This window comes from Sinohyriopsis cumingii, chromosome 8, assembly GCF_028554795.1.
Source record: "Sinohyriopsis cumingii isolate HCF-2022 chromosome 8, ASM2855479v2, whole genome shotgun sequence".
NCBI lineage: Eukaryota > Metazoa > Mollusca > Bivalvia > Unionida > Unionidae > Sinohyriopsis > Sinohyriopsis cumingii.
Window position 1 is genome coordinate 58,229,465 of NC_142968.1, and position 16,845 is coordinate 58,246,309.

At 34.2% G+C, this 16,845-nt stretch overlaps 1 protein-coding gene across 1 annotated transcript; it reads left to right on the top strand.

The window, feature by feature from the left end:
• Positions 1-1,217: 1,217 nt before the first annotated feature.
• LOC149793603 (cartilage intermediate layer protein 1-like) lies at positions 1,218-13,549 on the top strand. Its single transcript, XM_089967565.1, has 10 exons — positions 1,218-1,367; positions 2,230-2,787; positions 3,347-3,517; positions 5,254-5,430; positions 5,728-6,045; positions 6,734-6,842; positions 7,207-7,358; positions 7,695-9,451; positions 10,455-10,699; positions 13,192-13,549. Exons 1-10 carry the CDS (start codon positions 1,295-1,297, stop codon positions 13,418-13,420), a joined length of 3,789 nt encoding a protein of 1,262 aa, XP_089823691.1. The 5' UTR covers positions 1,218-1,294; the 3' UTR covers positions 13,421-13,549.
• Positions 13,550-16,845: the final 3,296 nt, after the last annotated feature.

Consider the following 16,845-nt stretch of genomic DNA (forward strand, 5'->3'; position numbering starts at 1 on the left):
ATATGAAGATAAGGGTAGTATCTCAAAGACGCATACAAATAGTTGAATTCGCCAATTACATATGTCAAGTTGAACCTGTAAAGCCGGATGGTCTTCTGCAAAAACACAAATAATACATAAACACGAAATGATAAGGTACTTCTGACAACTTACAACACGTATATAATAAAGTGTAATTGCGGTGAATGAAGCCGTCTTTTCAAAGAGATAAATTACAGTGGAATCACTCCTCAACAGATCCGTGCTTTTATATGATTAACAAAACACCATGACAGATGTATTTAGGTTACTGTCCTTATATAATCATCGACTGATCATGAAACGGTGCAAATGCATATTATCAATAATTATCGCAATGAAAACGTTAAAGCCTATGTCGAAATGTGACGTACATTTTTAGTGTTTGTTATCCACCTATGTCTCCTTAAATGCAAAACCGTTTTTATCAGAGAAGATACAAATAATTATCAATTATATACTCGTGCCAAGAAACATATTCAACCTGAATCTTAGTATGAATCAACTATTCCCTATCATTAATTTGTCTATCGATCGTCAGCCAATCTAAAGATCCATGTAATTACTAATCTATCTACTAATCTTCGTAATGTAACTGTTAATCTCCCTAGATTCGTTCGTTCTACCCAATCTTGCATAAGCCATTCTCTATCTTTTCATCGAATGAGCTGTATGCATTTTTCAATGTCTACTTATATGTTCTATTTAATATGAATGGAATTACTATTTTATACTCGTGGTAACAGAGGGAAAATACATATTCATCGACGCCACATACATGTTTGATCACAAGATTGTTTGAAAACCATTTCATAGAAAATGACTTGCGTAATGGGTTTTAATTTGCCATGTAACTAATTATAACCCTGTATTATATTTGATTAAAACTTGGTTTCATTATATGTGATGTGCAATGGCCGTTCACTATCGGAAGAAACAAAACGGTTTGAATCCCATCTTTAAAAAATACTCCCAAAACTGTTAACCCTTCATTAATCCCCGCATTTCTTATCGTTTTAATTCTAATATTGTTTTCCGACTAAGATTGCAATTGTGTACACTCTGCAGTTTTAATCCGTTAAATAAACAAAGATTATATTATTTATCTATGTATTTGACCTCCTTCAAATGAAGTTTTAATATAATCATCAAAACAAGATTATTCTTCACTTCAATTTTGACAAGATGATAAACTTTTCTGACCCGACTATCAAGTACTTTACGAAAGCAAGGTATAAATGGTAGATGCTCATATTGAAACAGAAATTCGTGACAGATGGGGTACAGATATTTCATATTCTCCTTTGTGGCGGGGATTTGCTTGCTGAGGGGATTTACTCAAGGCACCGGTAAGGTCCATTGAGGAAATTTATAGGCAAAGAACAATATGGTCAATATAAGCTAAAAGAAGACAAAGTTAAATGGACGATTTAATCTACGTGATTTTTTCTGCTATTTTTATTCATCGACGAATTAAACGTGCAGCTATTAAGTTTAACAATAATAATACTAGAGGGAGCAAACTGCATTCACAGTTTAACATGTATTTCTATAGAATGATAAAAAATATATCCGGATTCATAATATGATTATAGAAACAAAAATGAAGCATAAAAATGAAGCAATTATAGCGCCATTGCTTAAAAAGGAACCGAATTAACAAACCTCTTTCTTTGTCATGATCAAACAGTTACATTATTGTTCGAGTAGCAAACATTGTCCATATTTTAATACAACTTTTAATGAATGTTAATAAAATGAATACGGCCAAACCTTGCTTTTAGCCAACTCTCATTAGACGGACACAGTATATCATGTTATGGCCGAATTTCCGCTCATATCAGCCTAATAAACCATAACATTGAGGAAAGACAAAACACAGCTTTAACAATATGTCCATTCCGAACAGTTGCAGTCCTATTCATGTGTCCGTTAGACATGATGTACTAAAACAAAGTGCTGCTTTGCATGCCTATGAATTTAATTTAAAACTGTGATCCTATTAATATCTAACTACGACCGTTATCACACAAGCTAAATATGATGATTACGTCTGTGAATTTATGTTAAAGATCCATTACTTTAGATATATTACAGTAATGCATGGCTGAATCCTCCACGTTGTAATGAGTCTTAACGTCTCCAAATAGGCAATAAAGATATAATCTAGTGTTTATATGAAAGAAATGAATTAATTGCTTCTCCTTCCAGATTGTTTTTCATCTCCGAGGAATATAATGTTTCTCATTGATTCTTCCGATGTCATTCGATCCAGTCGTTTCTCCAGTGAGAAGGTGTTTGTCAGGTACATGACTGACCATCTGATGGATGCTAATGCTATGACCAAGATTGGCATCGCGACATTCACTGATACGGCCCATATTCAGATTGACATGAATCAGTTTCAAACAAAGAGTCAATTCCTAGATGAAATTCAATATCTCTGGTACAGCATCGGCAACGCAGATTTAGAATCTGCACTGACAGCAATAATACAACTCGAATTCGTCAACATGGGAACTACACGGCCAAATATGGGGAACATAATTATATTGCTGACCCATGTGTCAATCAAAGACCAAGACAAATTGCGATCCTTTGGTCAGCAACTGATGAATAAAAGCATTGAACTATACATCATCACTGTAGGATCTTACACCCTAATGGATGAACTGAGAACACTAGCATCTTCTGACAACATGTTTCATACCAACAGTATTGCTGAGTTGCCACTAGTTCAAGACAGTCTCATTGCAGTTATATGCGAAGGTGAGAGTTTTTCTTTGTAAGATATTTCACAGGTTTAGCAAGTTCATTCGGTTATATGTTTATTGATCACATACACTGAAAGTAACGTTTATTGGAAATAACGTCTAAATGTTTAGGATGGACATCATAGAAATTGTTTTTAAAGTTGTGGCATAAAATTGGTCAGCAACTGATGAATAAAAGCATTGAACTATATATCATCACCGTAGGATCTTACACTCTAATGAATGAACTGAGAACACTAGCATCTTCTAACAACATGTTTCATACCAACAATATTGCTGAGTTGAAACTAGTTCAAGACAGTCTCATTCCAGTTATATGCGAAAGTGAGAGTTTTTCTTTGTAAGATATTACACCGGTTTAGCAATTTCATTCGGTTATATGTGTATTGATCCTATACACTAAATGTAAAATTTATTAGAAATAACGCATCAATGTTTAAGATGGACATCAAATATATTGTTTCTAAAGTTGTGGCATAAAATAACATTTATTGAAATCATATGAAATTAACAGAATGCATTCCATGTACATGGTAAATCAAATCCTTTTTGAGGTATTGGGAAAGGAATTCTCAGTCAGTGGAGCAATTGGTCAGCTTGCGGAGTAACTTGTGGTCTAGGCTTCCAAGAACGCTACAGAAAATGTACAAAATTGCATACTAATGATGCTGATTGCGAAGGATCATTGTTGGAAAGGCAAAGGTGCAATGATGGTGATTGCAAAAGTAAGTTAAATTAATCCTGAACTTACTGATTATAGTTATTATTATTATTATTATTATTATTATTATTATTATTATTATTGGTTGACTGTTATCTCCTCTACCCTTTTCTTTCTATTTTAACGATCTTAGCTGAAGGAAATAGTGGAATATCGGTAGACACCTTAGAACTATCTATACTGTTAAAACGTATTGAGTCTTTGCTAACGGTTCCCACCACATGCAAACTATGATTAGTGGATTGCGTACTTACAATTTTAAGTGGAAATATGGAACAAAAGCAGGAATGGTTGTATTCCGCAGAGATGGCTATCTCAAAAGTTATGTTTAGTGGTACTATGACCCCAGAGAGGTAAAGATTGAATCATATCGTAAGTATCAAGGACGCATATTACCATTTCAATGTAAGTACTAGCATATGTGCCAGAACACTCTATACATATTTGGAAACAAGGTCTTGAACATTTGGCAAAATACCTGTAACTGGATTGCTTCGTCTGTTAGACTCGAAGATAGTTTCCATTCGTATCTATGGACAGAGTTTCGGGTTTTATAATGCCAATGATATTTTTAAAAAATCGTTTTCTCGTTGCTTTATTTTGTTTGGCAAGTATGCTCTTGTTGTTTATAAATCTACTCCAAATAGATTTATATATAGTGAATTATGATAAATTAGTATGCAGAATATAAGGCAATAGTATTTTAAACTTGATGTATAATGCATATATAGCAATTTAAAACTAAGACGACGAAAAACTTATGATTTCTGGGCTGACCATGTTAGCAAACAGAATATATTGTAGGCATGGAGGCAAAATCAACCGCGTTTCTATAGGTCACCGAAAACAGAATTAATTTGTTAAATATATTTATAGTTATTAATGTATTTGTTACATAATCACAATACATAGAGATATTAACTTGAAAATAAGATCTAATACAGTAAGAAAATATTTGTTATGAAGACTGATTGTGTCAAATTTGTAATTTTAGTATCGAAAATAAATTTACTTTAATTATTATTTCCCTGCTATATGGAGAAATACAAAGAAAATATTTACCCTTTTAAGAGATCGGGCTTAGGAATAATCTAGGACTTTGTCCCAAATAATACTAAAGCCACTGTGACTAATTTATCAATGTTTGCATAAAAGCTATAAATATTAGAGAAGCCGTTTATCATCAAGTCCTGCTTCGCAGACTGTAGATCAATATAATAAACTTCTGTTTTCTCCTTGCAAGCTTTAGAGTCCTCTTTCCTCAATATTGTGTGATTACAGTGTGACACATAGTTGTATTTCATCAAATTAGAACAAATACAATAATGATTAATTTCATGTTTAACGCTCCCAAAACACCTTTGTACCATATGTTGTATGAATATGCATCATAGGCCACCTACGGAAGCATATTTCATTAATAATAAAAATTATTATTATTATTATTATTATTATTATTATTATTATTATTATTAACATTAACACCATCATCTCGGGGAATATCAGATTTATAGTGTTAGTGAAAGATATATTATTGAAAATATATACCTTCAAAAGAGGTTTGATTGAATTGATATAAAAAAAACATCAAAAAGTTAGGAAACAAACATTCCTTCTAAACTGCAGGGATACTTGTGAACGAAATATGAATGTATTACTCTAATTAAAATTTATTATCACCAGCTTAAACTTATGAGATCATTCGCTTGAATACTAGGTACATCTTCATCACACTTTCAGCTCCTTTTGACGGCCAGTGGTCATTTTGGGGGAAATGGACAGTCTGCTCTAAAACATGTGGTGGAGGGACTCAGACACGACGACGTCAGTGTGATAATCCACCGCCACTAAATGGCGGAAGGAACTGTACGGGCATTGCTGAGCAAACAATAGATTGTTCCGTTTGGGCATGTCCAGGTTTAACAATATTTTCGTTGTTTGTATTAAACATATAATTTCAATATTTCAACACTTTTCAGTCGTAAAGGTCAGAACGAATGCATTTTTATATCGGCTAGTGTTAATGTAACTAACTTCAGTCTCTCTCCCGCTCCCCAGCCTTAATTTTTGTTTCTGACATTAATTTTCCAGAACCAAAGGGATTATTTTCACAACGTTTTCAAGTCTCCATAAAATTTACATATTCATTTATATTTTCTCTGATTGAAAGATAAAACATTTCATTGATTTACCTTTGTTATATCTCCTACGTAGATTGTTCCAGGATATGCCCTCCAGGTGGACACTTATCTAGACCTAAATGTGATCTCTGTGTTTGTTCAAGTACCAACCTCTTCGGTACAGTAAACGATGTGACTAACAGATCTATCGCTGATGCTAAAATTTTCCTCGAATCCAAGCCTTCACAGCCATCAGCCTTAACCGACAGCAGAGGAAGGTATCAAATAAACGATGTATGCATGATGGGCGAAACAATTTTAGTTCTAAAGGATGGCTACTCTAGAGCCAGCGTTCAGCCAGTTCCGGTGAATGATACTCATTGGGAAGCATCTTTTTGCATTGAACAGCTTAGTAAGTTTAGCATATTTCTGATCTTTCTATCTTTAAATATTTGCTAATTGTGTTAAAAAGTCGATTGAAGGTAGTAAGATGACATTTCCTTCAAAGAATGCGTGAAGGTTGCATACTTAAACTATATAAAATAAACCTAGTTAACCATGACACAAGATTTACGAACATAATGTAAGTATGTATAATTCCAATTATTGATTTTAAAGCTATGCAGAAAAATCATGGGAATGATTAACATTCCCCAAGCTTTCAATTAAATAAATGATATAGAAATGAAGATGGAAGGAAAGACTGATTCCTGATTTTCATGCGATACTTCAGATAATTCTTTAATGCTATTATACAATTTGTTTATATATTTTCAATTATCTGTATATATGTCTCGAATTAAATAGATGTATTATAGAGTCTTGAAATATTTCACAAGTTTATTTCACATTCGAAGATCTTAATAGCTCTAGAAACTTAAACACTGTATGAAGACTGTTGAATTGATAGGGTAATCAATCACGCGAAAGATGTTAAATATGATTCTCCAATTTTGAAAATACAAACTTATGATATCAATTTTGTGAATACGTTTTAAGTACCTGTCGAGAGAATGTATTTGGTTCTGTAATATATTTCTTCTTTATAAGTATTCCTCTGTCCTGTATCTAAGAAGTTTACTTTTCTCAACATTTTACAGTTTCCCCTCAGTTTGTTTCACATCCACAAAGCAAACACCGATTTGCCGGAGAGAGTGTCACACTTTGTTGTGAGGCAAGAGGGGATCCACAGCCGAATTTGTACACCTGGTAATTTTTATGTGCTAAATGCTATGGTATTTTGTTCTGAGATTGTTATTAGAAAAGTTAATGAAAATTTTCTCTATCTTTAATTTCATATCACTTCATTGCTATTTTTTGTTCCTAGTTTGTTAGCAAAAAATATTTAAGGCCGACTAAAATAACTGCTATGTCAGTACTGTGAGTAATTGCATGCGTTTACAAGATAACTGCATTCTTGTTTTAATGAAAACAACTATCCATTTAGATAATAAAATCCAAATATATATGATTTCATAACATAATCATTTATGTAGAGCAAATGAATATGAATATATAAAGCAAATGAAAACATTATCCCAAATAATCTATATAAATACTCACCATGTTCTAGGCTGAAAAATAACATCCTGCTGGAAGATGTCGGTCAAGATGGAACGTTAGAGTTTACGTCTCTGTTGATGTCTGATGCCGGAACATATCAATGTAGCGTAGAAACAAATGCAGGAATTGCCCTGTCGGATGCCGCAGTACTGACTGTTCAAGGTAAGGAACACTAATCTTTATTGCTAGCAATAATGTGATATTAAATTCAAAATTAAATATAAAATCAATGACATGATATATAAAGCATTAAATATGTCTTCCTCGTATATTAAAGCATATTATTCTATATTACATGAAATTCTAAAATATTATATAAATATATGTACATAATACGACCGAAGCTCATATATGTCATTTCACTGGGCTCTAAAATTATTCTCGTAATCAGATAATAATATATTTACTGTTGTTGAAGGGCACTTATTGCTTAGATCACAATGAAATCTAGTTTTGTTTAAATTTTTTAAGTTATTTTTCATGTCGATTTATTAATAGCTGATGGAGTGCACGATACCTGCTTAGGTCGAAAAACCCAACTAGAAGACCTTCCTCCAACCTGCTATATTGTGGATGACGATGGCACAAGAAGTACCACCATTGATGTGGGAACATGTGGCAAGGAATCTTGCATTTCTTTGGATCTTCACGACAACGGCACTTGCATCGAATGGTGGCCACGTCATTGTTGTGCCGCTGATAACTACGACTCAGTTGACGTCATGTGCGATGGTTTCTCATACAAGATGAGTAAGGTTAGATCGTGCCGTTGTCAGCTTTGTGTACTTACGACAACCATAAGTGGTGTTATCAAAGGAAGTGAAAATGGAGTGGATGTGCCTATGAAGCTTGGTAGCTTATATATAAATGGCAAGAAGGCAGCTATGACAAACATGCGCGGATATTTCAACTTAGAAGTACCGAAGGGAATGGCGCGTGTTGTGATAAACATTATAGATGAAACGTTTAATAAATTTGTGACATCGACCAAAATATTCAACATCGAAGAAGGCTTATCTTCTACAGTTAACATCGTCATTCCACTAAGACCAAAGCCTATACTTATAAACACTGCTTTGGGAGCAGATATTCCTCTCGGAAGTTCATCAGGCATGTCTCCTGCTGCGACGTTATCTATACCTGCCGATTCTGTTATCACACGAGATGGTCAGCCATTTACCGGTACAGCGCATGCAGAAATTCAGTTTATGGATCCACGAAAACTAAATGACATGGAGGCTGCAAATGGTGAGCTTGTGTTCAAAGCTGAAAACGGCGAAATTAGACCATTAGAGACATTCGGAATGTTTGATGTGTCTATGTCAGACGGAAATGGCCAACAGCTTAAGATAAACGGTGCCATGAATATATCGTTAGATGCTTCTGTTTTTAACATCACCAAAAATGAGGACGGAGATCCTAATTTACAGCTATGGTATTTTGATATAAACAAAGGCGTGTGGGTCAAAATCGGCGATATGAAATTTAGCTCTGCCAACTCAGGAACAAATCGGAAACTTCTGGATGTGATAATTGTGGGATCATTTACACAAATAGATATACCGTTGATAAGTATGACGGAGGAGGTCTATAACATTCGAAGGGATAGATACGTTTCGGGCTGGACAAACTGTGACCGTAGCACTCCAATATATTCCTATATAGATGTAAGGGTCCGCGGTCCTGATAAGGTAAAGGATGGAGCTTGTGTTGTAAGCGTGACAGTATATACTGACCTGGCTCTTCGAGAGCCTATGTCAGGAATAAGCGTGGTTGCCGCTACCCAAGACAAATATGACTCACGATTCAAAGGATTCAGTAAGAAAACAACTGATAGATATGGTCACGTATGTTTGGACATTTTCTGTGATGCAAATATCTTCCTCTATGCTGAAGACAGGTCAAATGGTCAGCGTTTGTTTGCTTCTCTAAATCACGATCTTCCACCTGGCTATTCCTTCAGCAATACTAAGAATGGCACTGAAGTATTCTTTGAATCAGTGAATCGTGAGTACGTTCGCACTCCAGGTGGTATACCGAGATACAGCCCAGTTTTGTACTTCAATGATCAAGATAAAGCGAAATGCATGCTAGATCATGAAAAAAACTATAAATTTCAGTTCGCCCCAGCAACTAAAGAGCCTAAATTAGATACCAGCGTCTCATCAAATGACAACAAGAATAAATTGTCATGGTACTTCCTTCCTGCGGATAAACCCGGCCGGAAAGCATGTTTCATCAAGGTTCTTGTTAAGGTAGATTGAGATGAGCTCTAACGTCTAATATCTAAATACCTTTATTAATTTCTCTCCTTCTTTGCATATTAACTTTCCTCGTGCGTTAATGCAAACCTTACATTTTCCAAAATCTTCATAATCTAACGTGTTGTTCATGTAATTTTAAAGAATTAAGGAGATAGTGTGATACAATCCAACACACGTACGAGCGTTATGACCTTTGAACTTCTACATCGATAAAGAGTTAAACATACGAGGTGGGAGGTGGGAGAAGAAGATGGAGCAAATACTGATTTGTTTTTGTCACGTCTGACACTTCGCATTTGTAACTAATTACTGTTATGTCAACGCACATCAGATTAAGACCTTTTATTAGACTTTTAAAAGACTTTTTCACGTGGGCCTTTCCCTACTCTTACCCCCGCGCACACTTAACCACACACCCGTAGGTGAAAAAATAAGACAATTATCTCCTACTCTACATTTTTTCTGCATTAAAAGGCACAGTTTTAGATGCAGTTGACATTAGACTTGGAGTTCACCCCCAAATGCCCAAGGAACTAGGCCATCTATGCCATAGATTGGAACCTGAAATAATGTGATAGAGCATTGGCAAACGTTTGAAATTCACAACTGTCAACCTAAAATATTTGGATGAACACCCACTCAATTCTAAAGTTTGTTTTTCATGTTGTAATGTATATCTTCAAAACCATTGAAGCGCGAGCCCTGAAAAGAAACCTAGTCAGCCCATTATGACGTTTAAGCGAGAATAATATGCACATGTTGAACCATTTGAATCGACATATGTGATACACACACCCACAAACATACACACACATATGTATGTATGTATGTATGTATATATATATATATATATATATATATATATATATATATATATATATATATATATATATATATATATATATATATATATATATATATATATATATATATATCTGTGGGGGTGAGGGTGGGTATTGAACCGTTTATGACACATGCATTTAATTTCCTACAGATACCGACATTCGATTCTCGGATAATTGCTACAAGCTACCAAAATTTGACATCTAATGCCGCTAATAGGTATGGTACATACAATGTCGGACCCACGTTCGATTCAACCGTTAATGACCGAGACACAAAGGCTGCTTGTGTCGAATTCCGCTGCCCAGGACTTGTGAATGATAATGGATTTAATATCTTTGACGTCCCCACCTTAGTGCATGTGAGCCTAGCAACGAACCGCACCTGCAGATTTAGGTAATATATATTGCAAACATTACAGTCTATACATCACCCATGTAACTGTACGTTTTTTTTCTGTCATCTGTCAGCGCATGTTGCATTCCTTGAACTACAATAATTTGGTAAACATACATGCATAACTTATTAAATTTAACGTATCAATGCAAACAAATGATATCTCACACGAGCTAATAGTCAGCGGTCCATCCATGTTTGGAAAGAATATGTTAGATCAAATTTCTTGTCTGGATTATATTATTCCAAAACCATCTATGTTCAATGAAATGTGTCTAGACCTTAGTTTATAGGTATCCCCGACAATATTTAAAGCAGTGGAACCCAATACCTTTTACAAGAGTAACCTCGGTAATCATTGCATTATGGTGGCTGATACATCTGTATATAGAATAACTTTAACGGAAGAAGGACTTGCATCTTGAGCATTCCAAGAATTTTAATTCTGGTTCAAAGATATTTATGCACAAATTTCCCGTATGGTTTCTTTTTTTGCATGATTTCATAACTATATCAATTTGGAAATTCTACGGACGAATCATAGATATATGCTACACACGTCATATAATTCGTTTCTTTATGTGAATATACATCATGCATCATTTCAACTAATCATTTATTTATTATTTTGTATGGACGTCTTTATCACAGACAAGCGCTTTCCGATCCCATAGCACCACAGTCCGAAAACTGAAACAACTTTAAAACGTCACATTGCTCGCCCACACGATAGTTGCCCCGCAGCTATATTCAAAAGACAAGCAACATTAGAAACAGGATTAAAATATGTATTTTAACATAATTATACATAGTCTGAAATTCGTACAAGAAAAGTACATCATCATCTCCAGCAACATTGAAAACCATACCAAACTACCACGTTATTGTCACGTGGAGATTATAGCCAGTCAGAGACATCCACATTATCTGGATCCACTTAAACTGTAAATTGCTTTGGAGATGAAAACGGATAATTTACAAAACGAATTGTGTCCAGAAACTAATCAAAATTAAAATGGACTTGAATTATTGGTACAGACTTCAAATTTGGCAGATTCAACGCAAATACATTCAGGTGAATGTGCATGTGTTATGCGTCTAGAAATATGATATGATATGTTATATGACCCATTATTACCTATTACTTATTTTATTATGTTATAGTTCTCAAGTATTTACTTTGAAAAGCTTGTCCTTTAAAGGGATATAACGAAAGCTTAATCAGTACAGTACGATAATCGCGATAGCTGTGCGTAATCAGTACAGTACGATAATCGCGATAGCTGTATCACCTCTTCGAACGTATGTGACATCGACAGATCGCGCTGAATGCAACGCTTTTTCTGAGATTGACTGAATGTCACATATGCAGCTGAAATGGCAAAACATTTCCGATATATCCTAGTAATGTTTTCTATGTGGCTTTAAACACTATTTAAGGGTCATGACTAACATTTTGAGCTATTAAACATGATGGACACATTTTTAAACAGTACTTGATTAAATGGTAAAATCAGTTAAGATGATCCATTAATTCATTAAGAACTACTAGCTATAAACACCTGAACAAAATAATTAACATTCGCTTTTAGTTTTTTATACACGATAAATACATATTTAAGGCACATTCAATAATAGGCCCTTCAAAACACTTTGAGTCCTTTTTTGGATTTTCCCCAATTAATAAACTATTCCAGTGGCAAATTTAACAACCAATAGATATTTTCATACAACTTGTGCTGCTTGTATTTCTGGATATTACAGCAGTAGAATAGGATAAAAGGTGAAAAATAATTTCAGCAACAAATGTTACAAATATTGAGCACCAAAATGCACGTGAAAGTTTACAATAGATTTACATTATCACTCAACATGCGATACCGTAAACTAATTTGACAAGACCATCTAAAAATATATTCTAATAAAAGAACTCATTGACAGTTTGTAAATCAGCTGATGTTTCGGATATGTCAACCCTAACTGCCATTAGTAATAATATTGGCATTATTTCCAAAACGATTATATGGAAAATGTAACTGACAGTTTCTCAAATATGGATGTGTATTTTTAAACGGGCACGTCCTTTATGAATGATAGAAAATGGAATTATAATGCAAGTAGATTTGGTGCCAACTCCATCAATTTAAAGCAAAATTTGACAAAACAATCTTACTGTTTTCTTTTTCTAAACAATCAGATAGAATAATATTTGTGCCTAGAAAGTACAGAAGTAAATAGCACATATGAATGTTCATGTTCATGTCGTGTTCATGCCTTTTAACGAAGTTATTGTCGTCGTTCGACCGCTGTTCGTATGGTTTCTTAAACTTTTATCGTATTTCGTCCATCACAATGACGACTAAGTCATTAGAAAACGTACGATGGTAGTATAAATAAGTTAGTTATTATTATTCATAGTGTCATAAAACCATATTGAACTATGATCAACTCAGCATTGATGAAATATTAAAACTAGTCTCTTCCTTTTATAGCGTTAATGCATCAGGACTTGCTACATCAATTAGGCCTGGTGTTGGTGGCAAGCAGTTCCAGTTTTACGTCGACGTCCTTAAGAATTATGGACCCAAATTTGGTGTGTATATCAATAACGGAGATAGTGAAAAGGTACGACACTACTGTATGAGCGGAACAGACTCCGGAAACATCGGGAACATAATGAAACCACTTATAAATCCAGCTGTACAGTTCAACTGTGCTTAGCTATGAGGAACTTAGTGTATTCCTCCCAAATAAGAATGCTGTTATTTTTTAAATACGATGTTGGTATTCTATCTTTGTTCTTAGTCAAGTGAAATCATTTTTGCTGCCAATAAATGAATATAATTCAAAGCAATGTTATTGCTATTTTTCTCCTTTTTTAATACCAGTAGAAAAGCAAGGCATATTCTAAATGTGAAATGACACTCACATCATTATGAAAGCAGTGATCAAAAATGTTATAAGAATGAGGATGACGAAATTGTAGACTTTATTGACTCTCATTTAATTTTTACAGTAGCCCCTTAAAATGCCGTTTTTTATGGACTGAGCTGAGTATTTTAAAATAATTATTCATATCAATTCAGTGGAACAAAATATAGATGTAACCGCATTGTAACCGAATGGATTTTTGGACTGTGTGATAACGCAAGACAATGTGAGTAAATGGAAGCTTATGAAATCAAAAATAAATAATCACGACAACACATATAGAAGTAGACTCTCAAACTCACCCACAATATATGATATTAGACTACCATACTGAACATGTTAAAAAAATCAGATTCATGAACACAAAATATGAATATGGTTCATTCATCCACTATATATATATATATATATATATATATATATATATATATATATATATATATATATATATATATTTACCGATAAAGAGTATGATTCACAGAATCATATAATACAAAGGAATAAAAAAGGTTCATACAACCATATGATGCAAAGGGAAATAAGTATTTTTCACACGACGATATGTCCTTGTAATCACAACCCAGTATATACTGCCCTTATTCAGAGTTCGGAATTCGCATCACTGTTCCTTGGACTTCTCAAGAATCCGGAATTCTTATCCTACAAATCCAGTCTTGTAACAGATACACTTTCGGATGAATGTAATTAAATGGATTCGCTGCTACACTACACGTCATGCCGTCACCATTCTGGTTATTCCAGCCCATCCATAAATCCAGACCACGAGCGACCTACGATGAGATACATGTATTGCCCAGCAACAAAAAAAAGAAAAGAAAAATCTACCTTAGGTAACGCTGTATGCGTCTAAGAAACGAATTACCCGAATTGTTCTAAGGCATTACCAAATTATTTTCTTGCCTTATTCCGTGACAGTAGACATGGTAGTTTTCTGACTCTGTGAGTACCCTTTGCAATATTTATTCAATGAAAAGCTCTTTGCCATCTGTCGTTTCATAACATTTCATCAAAGAACAGAACCGTCATCCTGTAATTGTCTTGTCTATTTCAGACACCTGAAACAATGAATTAGCTTTTTATTAGTTATGAATGAAAAACGAAACACAATGTAGTCATCGGTCGTCTATTCAAAATAGTTATTAGTTTATATGTATCAATCACAGGTTGGCTTTAGTAATAATTATTTCACGATTTACTATCACAAGGAACCGGTTCTCGTGTTTTATTGTTTCCAAGTTCAATTCCGAGTAAATTATATATGAAAAGCATAATATTTATAGGTTGTTCTTGTATTTGGCAGTTCAAACTTTATCTGTTGTCCATTGTTGTATGGTATTTTTAAGAAATATTAACATATATATCTATACATTTATCATGCACGTCATCTTTCGTCAATGAAAGTCATTTGTAGCGTTGTGACTATAATACCAATACTATCTGCTATTATTGTGGGTTTGTTCGTTCAAACTGGGAAGTAATAAATCATGCACATTTAGCGAGTTATAATATACTTCGGAGAGAGAATGGATGTTTAGTTTTTATTCACCTGTTAAAATTTTGCTTATAACTTAGCTATATTAACTAATGCAAGGTTATGCTACTTGAAACTCTTTTACGTTCAATCATGTCATCACCGCATTGTGATGATCGATCAACATTTTACAGCATTTATTTAAAACTTAGACGTTATTAGATCACTGCAAAAATTCGCACAAACAGTGCACAATATGATTGACCATATGATACTTAAAACAGCAATACCCAGAACCGATTAAACACTGATAAGTGAGATATGGTTCAAAGAGAGGACACTGGCTCACAAAAGCTCACCCAGTGCATGTATATGGGAAATATCAGGTCTTCCAGAACATGAGGTTAATGTTAATAGTCACACTAATTATTCATGATACAACAGACTGAAGAGCAGCTGCATAAAGTCTTTAATAGAAGTAAAACAGACATCCGTAATATTGGTAATGAAATTGACAGGGGTTCACACCCTATCATACTACGCGTCCCCACGACAAGGGTTAGGCTTTTCCAGAAAAACAAAACAACGTTAAAGGTGGGTGTAATTACGAATGATTTAACAGACATTGCAGAACGGAATAAAAAGGTCCTTAAAAGTCTCAAACACCGATCTCTACTATATAATTCATGGACGGAACATGGCCCCACAACTGCTCACATTAAGCATGCCGGGAGGAAAATAACAGGTGTTTGGGAAAGATATATCAACGTCAAATGCGGGACCTAATGTATACATATATATGTCTTTCAAGATATACATACGGACTACCGCAGTGAACAGATTATCAACAGAGTGCACAAAGGCATTACAAATCATAAACGCTTTATACCAATAGATTAATCGTACTTGGTACGGTGTCTTAAACTAGCTCATACTGTGCATGCAGACTAAATAAAATCTTTTAAAATCTCAAGTACTGGTAATGACTACATCGATCACGAAGTGAACAGGTTCTCGCATCACGTTCGTTTACACGACGTCTGTCCAAAGGAAAAATCATATTTTGGTAAAGAAAATCAATCTTGTAACTAAGGGTTTTGTGCTAAATCGTAAAGACCACATTGAATAAATTTTATATTTAAAGTCTTTCAAAGATATATTGACATCTTCAAGATTGGAATTAATTCGGAATACCGCTGGAATTCGTTCGGGATGCTCTTATCTTTTGGACTTGTGATAAAACGGTTAGGACTTTTGGAGACATAAGTCACGTTATTGTAAGATCTTGTTTAAATGTTCACTTTCTATTCAAAGAAAAAATTATTTGCTGCAATTTACAAAATATGCTGCTTTTCTCTCTTTTTTGTTACTGATCTTAAGACCATAGATTATTTAACTACCAGTGTGCACGTACGCTACAATAACGTTTTAGATGCATGTCATTGTTTGTTAATAAACAATTGCAAACAAAACATAATATTCAACTTTTTACCCTGATTAAACCTTACAAAGTAAAGTTAATGTCACATGTAATTTTCAGTGTGTGTGTGTGTGTGTGTGTGTGTGTGTGTGTGTGTGCGTGTGTGTGCGTGTGTGATTAGGATGTTTAACGTAGCTTTAACAATTTTTTGGTCATATTGCTACGATGTCTACAGTGTGACAGTTTATAGTGACGTCTAGCACAGGATCATCATGCCGCAGAAATGTAGCATGATGTCACACC

Bases quoted from the DNA above. Each gene is read 5' to 3' on its own strand.
- LOC149793603 (XM_089967565.1), top strand. From the start codon at position 1,295: ATGGGGTACAGATATTTCATATTCTCCTTTGTGGCGGGGATTTGCTTG. The intron at 2,788-3,346 runs GTGAGAGTTTTT...ATCCTTTTTGAG, and splicing joins CATTGCAGTTATATGCGAAG to GTATTGGGAAAGGAATTCTC. The intron at 9,452-10,454 runs GTAGATTGAGAT...AATTTCCTACAG, and splicing joins TCATCAAGGTTCTTGTTAAG to ATACCGACATTCGATTCTCG.